The sequence below is a fragment of the Castanea sativa genome, chromosome 4, assembly GCF_040712315.1.
Source record: "Castanea sativa cultivar Marrone di Chiusa Pesio chromosome 4, ASM4071231v1".
NCBI lineage: Eukaryota > Viridiplantae > Streptophyta > Magnoliopsida > Fagales > Fagaceae > Castanea > Castanea sativa.
The window spans coordinates 41,586,822-41,598,584 of NC_134016.1; the positions used below are offsets into that span (position 1 = coordinate 41,586,822).

General features: G+C 35.8%; 1 protein-coding gene across 1 annotated transcript; it reads right to left on the minus strand.

The window, feature by feature from the left end:
• Positions 1–8,299: 8,299 nt before the first annotated feature.
• Positions 8,300–11,476, minus strand: LOC142632922 (spermidine synthase 2-like). Its single transcript, XM_075807233.1, has 8 exons — positions 11,456–11,476; positions 11,121–11,243; positions 10,057–10,161; positions 9,587–9,659; positions 9,427–9,498; positions 9,137–9,335; positions 8,542–8,669; positions 8,300–8,417 (listed from the first exon to the last, which is right to left on the minus strand). Exons 1-8 carry the CDS (start codon positions 11,474–11,476, stop codon positions 8,362–8,364), a joined length of 777 nt encoding a protein of 258 aa, XP_075663348.1. The 3' UTR covers positions 8,300–8,361.
• Between the last annotated feature and the right edge of the window lie 287 nt (positions 11,477–11,763).

Here is an 11,763-nt window from a genome sequence, read left to right on the forward strand (position 1 = left end):
TCTAAGAATTAATCTAAGGATTTAAAAGATAAAAAGTGTTAGAACATACCTTAGAGAAGTCTCAGGGATGAAATCCAATGTGTTTTGGTTGAGATTTGAGTGAAAAGAGTGTTTTGGGTTGAGAGAGACACAAGGAAGGCAAAATAGAGTTTTTGACAAAGTGTCATTGTGTGCCTCTTTATCCGCTCATTTTGCGGGATAGGTACTCGCGAGGTACTTGCGAGTTACTTGTGAAATGCCTCAAATGCACAGGGCAAGATTTGCGGGAAGCCATTTCTCGTGAATGATTCACGAGGGAGTCGCAAGACTCTCTGTGTAAAATTTTGGAAGAAATAGAAATTCACTTCCTCATTTTCGTGACTTGGATGCAAGAAACCTTACTTGCTAAGTACTCGTGAAAATGCTTATACATGAGTTTTTCAACAAAACAAATTTGGCTATTTGAAAAAACTTTCAAAACACAAGTGATACATAAAAACACTTTCAAAAATAAATAAAACACTCAAAAATCTTTTTGGGTTTGATCATCAAGTAATTGAGCATACACAAATCACATTTGAACATGTACAATCATACAAATGAAATAGGCATTCATTGAACCTTAAACTTGTGTGTTGTATGTGTGAATCAAGTATGAACTAGTCCATAGTTTAGTATGAAGGTTCAATGATCAATTCCATCAAGTCATGCACAAATAGTACGAAGTCAAGTGACCTATCTCACTAGTAGAAATGAACATATATGACCCCACACTAAATTGTATACATTGATTTAGCGCTTTTCATTTGGCTTCCATTTTCATACTTTTTGATCAATACAACTCAATTTTTGAGCAACAATGCCATGAAATTTTTTATTTTTCTTTGAGGAATAAGCCTTTTGCTTTGGTGTCATACATTTTGAATACGTTTTGCTCCACCCTTTCCTAGTCAAGCTAGTTTTCGAACCAAGGCTTTTTCAGTCCTTTCTTTTTTATAGAAATTGACGTTTGAAGAGCTTTTTGACATAAAAAATAAATGTGAGGAGATATATAGGATCAAGTCTATGTATGTATCAAGATCAAACAAGACTATTGACTAATCATTCATGACAAGCTTGAAGATACATTTACAACAATCAAATATAGATTTCTAGATTTTGCTCACATTAAAAAATGTGCATGCATAATAAGCTAAGCTTGTAAATGCATTACGCCATTAGTATGTAGGTACTAAGCCAAACTCAATACGTGATATACACAACACAAGTGATTAAACTTTTTGATTTTTTTTGATTTTACTTTTTATGGATTTTTGAATTTTTTACTCACTCAAAAACAAAGCAATAAAGTAAGATTAACAAAACAAGCAAACAAAATAAAGACCTATAAAAGAAACATGATGAGATGTGAGACCCTTTCTACATGAATGCACCAATGAGAGACAAATGAGGGTCACACTAGAGAAATGAGTCAAGGAATGATACCGACACCGATGGTCTTACAAAGAGACTTAAATTGAGGCCCATCAAGTGGTTTAGTGAAAATGTCAGCCTTTTGATTGTCGGTGTTGATGAACTCCAGCCATACTACTTTCTCTTCCACCAAGTCCCGAATGAAGTGATATCGAATTTCGATATGCTTTGATATTAAGTGTTGAACATGATTCTTGGATAGGTTGATGGCACTTGTATTGTCACAGAAAACACACATGGTGTCTTGAGAAATCCCATAATCATGAAGTAGCTTCTTCATCCATAGGAGTTGAGCACAACAACTACTCCCAGTAATGTACTTTGCTTTAGCAATTGATAATGACACTGAGTTTTGCTTTTTGCTCATCCATGACACCAAATTGTTTCCAAGATAGAAACATCCTCCTGAGGTGCTCTTTCTATCATCAACACACCCAGCCCGATCAGCATCCGAGTATTCGGCTAGGTAGTCATTTGAATTTCTTGAGTACTAAATCCCATAATCAGATGTTCCATTGACATAGCGAATGATCCTTTTAATTGCTGTCATATGGGACTCCTTTGGTGCTGCTTGAAAATGAGCACATACTCCACCACGGAAGGCTATGTCTAACCAACTTGCAATGAGGTATAAGAGGCTGCTAATAATGCTCCTGTAAAGGGTTGAATCAACTTCCACACCGGCTGGATTGGAGCTTAGTTTGACCGAGGAACTCATTGGAGTGGATGCATGTTTCTTGGAGTCCAATCCAAATATTTTCATTAGATTTTTGGCATACTTCTCTTGAGATATGAATATCCCATCTTTTCGTTGTTTCACTTGAAGACCAAGAAAGTAGTTTTGCTCCCCCACCATGCTCATTTTGAATTCTTTCTTCATTTCTTTTGAAAATTCTTGAGCAAGTGCATCGATTGATGAACCAAACATAATGTCATCCACATAAACTTGAGCTAAAAAAAGAGGTTTTTCATCTTGTTTGACAAAGAGAGTCTGGTCGGCTTGACCCCTTTTGAAGCCACGATTCAAAAGATATGATGTTAAACGATCATACCATGCCTTTGGTGCTTGCTTCAACCCATATAGAGCTTTCTTCAATTGGAGAACATGGTCTAGAAAATGAGGATCTTGAAACCTTTTCAGTTACTTAACAAATACTTCTTCTTGGAGAAACTCATTCAAAATGCGCTCTTCACATCCATTTGGTAAAGCTTGAAATTCATGATATATGCTATGGATAGAAGAATTCGAATTGGCTCAAGTCTTGCTACCGGAGCAAATGACTCATCAAAGTCTACACCTTCAACTTGATTATATCATTGAGCCACTAATCTTGATTTGTTTTGCACAATCTTACCATCCTCACCAGTCTTGTTCTTGAAGATCCACTTGGTGTCAATCACATGAGTGTCTTTTGGTCTTGGAACCAATTCCCATACATCATTTCTAACAAATTGATGTAGTTCTTGGTGTATAGAGTCTGCCCAATTTTCATCTTTCAAAGCTTCTTCCACCTTCTTTGGTTCAAATTGAGCGAGATAGATGAGTCACATGATTCACACTATAGCTAGGTCCTCCTCTCAAACGAAGGCCCTCATCCAAGTCTCCAATAATATTTTTTTTAGGATGATTTAGACTCATTCTTGACGATGGTTTCTTTAAAGTAGAAGGCTCATCATTACGAGATATCGGAGGTTGGACTTCCGGTGGAGTGAATGGACTTGAAGGCACTTAGGTTGATCTAGTTTCCCTTCTTGATGTGGTAGGAGTAGTTTCATTTTCTGGTGAATGTTTCTCAACATCATCACTTTGTGAGGAATTACCGTCATCATCATTCTTCTTGAGGCTTGAAGCATCTCCACTCTTATCAACACTCTTTTTCGGAATGGCATCATCTATGACCACATTTATTGACTCTATGACCGTCTTGGTTCATTTGTTGTAGACTCTATATGTACGGCTATTCCCAGAGTACCCAAGAAATATTCCTTCATCGCTCCTGGCATCAAACTTCCCAAGATTTTCTTTATCATTAAGAATGAAACATTTACTAACAAATACCTGGAAGTATTTCACATTAGGCTTCTTCTCATTCCATAACTCATACGATGTCTACTTAGAACTCGCTCAAAAGAAGATTCTATTCCCAATATGGCATGATGTGTTCACGGTTTCACCCCAAAATTTTTGAGGAATATCCTTGTTGAGAAGCATTACTCTTGCCATTTATTTTATGATGTGATTCTTCCTTTTGAAAACCCCATTTTGTTGTGGAGTTTTTGGAGCCGAGAATTCCATCTTTATTCCATGCTCATTGCAAAATGCTTCAAACTTTGCATTCTCAAATTCTTTCCTATGATCACTTCTTATTTCGATGATAAGAACCCCCTTTTCATTTTGAAGCCTTTTGAAAAGTTTCTCCATCTTCTCACATGCCTCCGATTTCTCTCTAAGAAATTCCACCCAAGAGTATCTTGAGAAATCATCAACCACAACCATGATGTTCCTCTTGCCACCCAAGCTTTCCATCCTCGTTGGACCCATTAGATCAACATGGAGCAACTTAAAAGGTCGAGATGTAGCAATAACATTCACTTTAGGATGACTTGACTTGGTTTTTTTCCCAATTGACATGGTCCACGTGTGTTTTTCTCAATTTTTCCGAACTTTGGTAAGCTAACTACCGCTTCCAGCTTAGAAACTTTTGTCACTTGCTTGTAGTTGGCATGCCCAAATTGTTGATGCTGTAGACACCGCATTTTGTATCCCTTACGACTTAGACCCTTGTTTCCAAATAATGCTCGAACTCTAAGGCCCAAGGTCAGTTTAGAGCCCAATTAGATATTAAATTGACTTGAGGAGTGTTAAAATGGAAAATATAACCTTTTAAATGAGAAAAACTCTATTTTTGGAAATTAATTGACCAAAGTAACCCTCGGCCTGCGTACGTGGGTCACGGCTTGCGTACTTGAGCCACTGCATGAGTATGCAGACACGATCCTGCGCATGCAGCTAGGGTTTCAGAAGCATAAGAAAGACAAATTTTCTGCAATAATGGCTGAGATTTAGAATGAATCCCACATCGTCTGGGAGCCACTCCAAACCCAATTTTCTCAACTATGAAAAACCTTACATGGTACATTTTCAAAACACACAGAAATTCCACGGGAAAAATGTAAGATTCACTAGAAAATAATGAATCAAAAGGGAGCTTTTCACAAAACACCCTCAAGCTTAGGAGCTTTTGCTTTGAGGTATGCTTCAAAAGCTTTTCTTTTCTTTTCTTTTCTGCCTTGATCTTTGTTTTAATCTATTTCTTTTTCTTAGTTTATGTTTATATGTGTTTGTTTAGGTTAGTTCTAGGGTTTCTTTAAGTTTTTAAGCATGATAGGTTGCTAGATTTTACGTTTTTGGTTGCTGCTCTGTTTCTGTGTTGATTAGGGATCTGGGTAAGGATTTGCGTACGCATGATCTAGGTTGAACTCATGCATACGCAGACCTGTTCTAGCATGCGTGATGCCGTTACCCACAAAACCCTAATTTTTGTTTGTTTTGATTCTGCCTTCACATGCTTGTCTGCATAGCCTCTTTTTCATGTTTTTAAGCCTCATAAAATGCTTGCTCACCTTTTTAAAACACTTGTTTGTTATCACATGTCTAGATTAAGGTTTAGTCTAGGGTTTCTTCGTTTAATGCCATTCATTCACATGTTCATACATTGATGCCATAGGTGCTGTGCTGCTGAAAGGTAAGTAAAGGGAAAGTAAAGGGCAAGTCATGCATTAGCAATGTTCATGCATTTATGTTAGGTTTTCTTAGATGTTTGATTAGGGTTTCTAACATGTTAAAGTTTTGTGTTTGATTTGTTTTGTTTGATTATAAGTTTGCTGCCATGTTTTGTTTTAGAAAGGGTTTTTTCAAATGTTAGATGTATGATTAGGGTTTCTTTTGTTTGGCTCTCTTTTGTTTGGATAGATGGATAAGTATGTTTGTTTAGGGTTAAAGATGCCATGTTGTTTGTTAGATGCATGTTAGTGTGTGTGTGAGTCTAGAATACAAGTATTTAGATAGTTTTTAATATGGTTAAGATATAAGACACAATAATGGGAAGTCAACCTTAGGGTTGGGTGATCTTGGGTGCCTGACACTTTCCCAAGAGCATACCTAAACTCTGAACCCAAACTCTGGTTGTAAGATCAAAGGCCTTCCCTCGAAAGGATGCTATATTCATGGTTCCTAGACCATATAACTAGGTGGCGACTCCTCTGTTATGTCCACAGATACTATAGCTCCAACAAGTTGACTCGAGCACTCCGACATGACACATTTGGTTTGGGAACCACACCATAACAATTGTCGGTAGTTCTAAGTCCCTTCAACACTTGAACACCATCTTCACTAAGGATGACACACTCTTTCTTTGAGAATTGAACCAGAAAATACTCATCACAGATTTGAGTGATACTCAACAAGTTTGCTTTAAGCTCCTTGATACACAACACATCGGTTAACAATGGTAGTCTTGGAATGTCAATCGTTCCTTTTGCAAGAACTTGAGAATGACTACCATCTCCAAACGTGACATATCCATCTTCCTTTTCTTTAAGACTTTTGAAGAGAGATTTATCACCGGTCATATGCCTTGAGCACTCACTGTCAAGGTATCACAAACAAGAGTTAAGCACTTTTAATGCGGTATGAACAAAAAGACAAGCATGAGATAAACACTCTTGTTTTTTCAAAACAAGATTCATCTTCCTTTTCATTGTGACTGGATGAGTGAAGCTTTCTTTTTGAAACCGTCAAGCTTATCACACAAGTGTCTATCCTTCTCTTATATTTTTCAATCAAAGAGTTAGACTCACACAAGCTATTATGAAGCAAGTGATTCCTATGCTCTAAACATTTTAGCATGTGTATGAAAATTCTAGCATGTTTATTTGACTTTAATAACTCTATGAGCTCATTACTAGGACAATATCCAAAAAGGCTTATAGAGTTATTATCACAAACACATGAACCACAATTCATGTTAGCTTTTTCCATTGCCATATCCATACCAAGGAGGGGTCTAAAATCACACAAGGATAATGAAATCCACAAAGTGTACCTGCCGATACCAATTGAAAGCTCAATTAGTGTAAAAACACTAAAGCTTGTTCAGACTCCAATTTTAAAATTACGTCTAGATTGCTTCTACTTTAACTTATCAAAGTGCGGAACAAGAGTAAATGAGCACAATAAACCGATAATACTACTCTAAGCCATATTCAACCACAATGAACAATAAAATAAAAGCTTAAAGAGTAGGGAAGAGAGATACAAATATAAGATAACACTAAGACGTGTTATCGAAGAGGAAATCGATGAACTCAGCGAAAAACCTCTTCGCAACCCTCCAAGTTGAAATCAATCTACTAGTGAATAAGTTGGAGTACACGAATAACAAAAGACCCTCCAAGCCTAGTCTGCCTAATATACTTGAGCCTTCAAAGCTCTTGTTACTAACGGACTTCTTGGAGTCTTGTCTTCACTAGCTTTTCGGATCCCGTAACTCAGCCTAATTGCATCTGCCACTTTATGGCTCCTTCCAATACTTCCCAAAGGCACCAAAACTTGTCTCAACACTCAGATTGGGTGAGGTAAGTGTTTGGGCTAAGAACCTTTCAAGGATGTAGAGATGAAGAGGTAGGAGTAGAGGAAAACCAAAAGAAAATGTGCAGATGATTTTGGGTATGATAATCTCTAACTCTCAACTGTTTTTGCTAGGGTTTTTTCTCAGAAAAACACTCCTTACATTTCGTGGGTAATGAGACAATGAGGGTATATATAGTGTGGGTAAAGAATTTGGTAAAACACTTTTTCTTTTTGCCAAATAGAGAGTTTAGCAAGTAGCTCGCGAGACGGCATTTCTTGCAAAATACTTGCGAATTTGACAGTTTGGCATGACTCTTTAGCTTTTAGTCATGTGCTTCACACGTGGCCTTTCGCAGGTTGCTTTACTCACGAGCTTCTCGCGAATTGCACCGATTCTTCTTTTGACGCTTAATTCTTCACCAATCTCTCACACTCATTCCTTACAAATAAAACCACATAAATACAAGGAAATGATTGAAGAAATTACAATCAAATTTAGCACGGAATTAAAGCCAACAAAGGCTAGTTGGAAATCACAACTTTATATAATTGTTAGATTGTATATTCATTATGATATTAACATACATGTCAAATTTTGTGTCAATCAGATGTTATTTATTATCTGATTCATAAACTGATTTTTAATTAATAATTTTGAACTACTAAAACTTGAATTTGATAGCCTATCTTAGGGTTGGGAGCCACTCATCTACATTGGTCTGTTTTGACGGTTGAGAAAAGAGATTATATTTTCTAAGGGAAAGGGCATCTTCTGGGACCTTTTCTAATACAAGCAGAACATACTAATTCTATTGTTGAAGAAGTTTAGCTGTAAATGCTTTCATTTGTTTTTTTGGTGATTTCCACAAGTTCTGTTTTTGCAATGCTGTCTTTTATACTTAAATTAAGAGCTTACCCCTCTGATTTATTCAGGTTGTGAGTTGGACAACCTTGTGCAATCTAGGTGACTGCCCTGCACATTTGCAGTTGTTTGTAGCATCACTTGATGTCTGCCACCAAAAGAGTCTAGCCCATGTTTACACCAGTGCACAGTCATTATAAACTCATTTATAAAACTGAATGCTGAAATTTGCATGCTTAAAGTTAATTATCATAGGATGATAGGAGCAAATTGAGGTTCCAAAAGTTTTGGTTTCAACAATGATCATGTTGGATTAAAAATCAAATTCTTCTAGGACTCTTCCTTATTTGCTCGAGTACAAGGACGATTTCAGTGAACAGATGAACAACTCCTGATCTACAATGGCTGATTATTAGGAGCAAACAACCCCTTTGCAAAAGATGGCAGACAGAACGCAGCAGTATGGATCTACAAAGGAGTTGAGAAAGAAATTGTTACTTTCGACCCATAGTTCTCTTTTCAATCTGTAGCGGATCTATAAACTGTAAACTACAATGGAGTCGAGAACATATTTTTAGTTACATGGAATTACCTCTGAGTTGTAGAACTTGGGGGGGTCCTTTTGCCACTCCATAACTCTCCGGATTCAGTGGATTTATTGGGTGTTTAAAGTCAACTGGTGGTCCCTCACTTGAGCAGAGCATGAAACCTATCAGCCCACTGAAAATGGAAATATAAACAAAGCACAAGCTTACATTGTTACTGAATACAATAGTGGATCTTGAAAGATTCAGCAGAGAATTTTCAAAGCTTCAACATTTCTTTAATCAATACGTATAAGGACATAATATTTTTCACAAACAGAAAATTATTAAGTACTCCCGGACTACTATAAATGCGTACTCTCTTTTCTTACATGAATGGTGAGTCTCACCTTGAATTTAATTAGTGAGACCCACCATTCGTGTGAGAGGAGGGAGTACGCATTTATAATACTCCGGGAGTACACAATAATTTCCCTTTGACAACTGCTAATATGACTTGTTGTAATTAGTGCATAATAAAAGTGGTGTTGGTGATGGACTTAAGTGAAAGTAATAGTATTCTAATCACAGCATGATATGTTAATAGTTGTATAAAGTGTTATGTCTGTGATAATAATTGTGTTTAATTCCAAATGACCATGCCTTGCATATGCAGGAACTGTTGTCCAAGCATAGTTAACAGAACCCTTGAATATCTTGCTGCAGTGTGCTATGGTATCTGCAATGACAAAATTCTTGAACCACAAGCTCTCTGCGGGACTACTCAGTACCCCACCAGGACGAAGAGCCCTCACTACAGATTCAAGGAAGCATATATCAGACAGTTCTTCTGCTTGAGGCCCTGTATGATATCAGATTTCTAATGTCTTTAGCACTTGCAATATGATGCTTTCAATATAATGACCTTTGGCATTGAGAGAAAGAGAGATTACCCATTGACTGGAATGCATCCACTATAATTGCATCATATGTGCCTTTAGGAACCGATTTCATGAACGCAACTCCTGCATGTTAGTCATAAAATAAGGCACATAGAAATGGACTAAAGAAAATTTAGGATCAAGAGAAAAAAGAGATGTGACATATTAATACCATCGCCTATTTGTAGATTCACACGGGGATCCTTGTAGCCAACTGCAATGTCAGGGAAGTACTTTTTGTATACCTGAATTGTGCATATTCAACATCTATATGTCATGTCCTTTGAGATTTGTAAAATGTTTCAACATATTGGGCCGTGAGTTATGCCATTCCACCTCAAAACTAGTTAGTAATGAGAAAGACATACTCAAATTTTTTATGGTTTTTGAGATCATACCACACGGGCCTTTTTTAGAGTGGTTGTAGGGAGTCAAATTGTGATCGTCCCAACACAGCACTCAAGGTTTTGACTCCTTGAAATGTTCATTTTTTTCTTAGGCTGTTGTTAACTAGTTTCATTGTAACTCATACTTGAATATTTACTTGTTAAAGTGTCAATTTTTGTTTGTCCATGAGATCAGCATTAGATGTGAGTCCACACAAGGAAAGCAACATAGAATTTGAGGTCATGGTTTACTCACATTGACCACCATTTCGTCAATTTCACATATATCAATTTGCTCAACGGAAGAATGGCGAGATATTTCCCGCAGAATGCCGCCATCTCCCCCTCCAATAAGCAACACCTGAAGTGGTAAAAAATGAGATAAAAATGAATTAAAAAAAGATTTTAAGAATAGATTTAAGGAGAGAGGATATTTTTGTTTTTTTGTTTTTTAAAGAATTGCTTAAAAAGGATAAATGAAAAAGGGTAGAGATATATATTGTCACATAGGAGAGAGAAATAATAAACCTAATCAACATTGTTTTGGTTAAAACGGAGCCAAGAATTTTATGAATTTTATTTTGGGGCACGCATTTTGCTATTTATATATTAGTCAAGACAAATTTCCTGTGTATGAGTGTAAACACTAAGATTAAGTCATAATAATTCATTATCATATTACACACGAAATTATCATTACTAAATAGTTTTTGAAGAGAACTTATCATTTTTAAAAAATTCTAATATACACACACACACACACACAAAAGTTATTTAGTTTGATAATATAAATATAAAAAATACTAAAAAAAACCTATAATTTTTTTTATTATCAAAGTTATGCTTGATGGTGATCTTTCAAATAATAAAATTCATCAATTATCATATCTTTCCATGGTGAAATTAAAAAAAAAAATTCAATATTATTTCACACTGTCAACCAAAATGAATAAAAAGTATGATGGAATCAATGAAGCTTTCAAAGCCAAGATCTAAAACTTTTAGCATATATAAAAGAAAATTTTACAACAAAAATAAAATTGTGGAAAAAAATTACCTTATCTCTACAACTACTAAGATAATTGGTCTTATTATTTATTTATTTTAAAAAAATAACATTTTAAATAAGAGAGAGGGGTTTCAAACCCTAGACGACTTCATAAAGAAGATAAAATAACACAACTAAATTACAAGACACTTGATGTAGGCTAAAAGCTCTTAAGGTTGCAAGGAGTTCTGCTATGGTTTTAGTATTTTGATAATAGCTATTTATGATATGTATGATGGCATTGTAAAGGAGAAGAGGAGAAAATATGAAACCTTCTTTGGGTTTGGAATTGAGCAAAGTGGGAGGTGAGTGAGCATCTCTTGGTAAGCAAACTCATCCCTCTCTGTGAGTTGAAGAGACCCATTCAAGATAGCAATCTTGCCATATGTTGATGACTGCAGTCACAAACACCACACAATTAAATGTTTATAACAATAAATTTGAGTTAATATTTTATTTCTCAATAAGGGTTTTTTTTTTTTGGGCTTAGAATAACAAGTACCTAAAATAGAAAAAGATCCATTTGTCAAGAAGAGCTAAAATGAAACCTAACAAAATGTTTGTTATTTATTAGTTGATTTTATTAAATACCATTTTAGCAATTTACCATAAGTGCCAGTTTGGTCATAGTCATGTGGCATAAACTATGTGTATGGATTAATTTGTAAGTTCTTAACTTAAAAATACTAGTAAAAGTTTGATACCACTAACCTAATGTATATGAAGTTAATTGTTCAAATCTAAAAGCTAAAGAACAAATTGATAATTACAGTAAAGTCCAAAGTGGAATTTCACATTTGTAAAAATTATTATTATTATTATTATTATTATTAAGAGCAGGGACGGAGCCAGGACTTGATGTTAGGAGGGGGGGGGGCGGCGGCTCTGCTGCTAGCTGTGTGTGGCAGCTCCGAC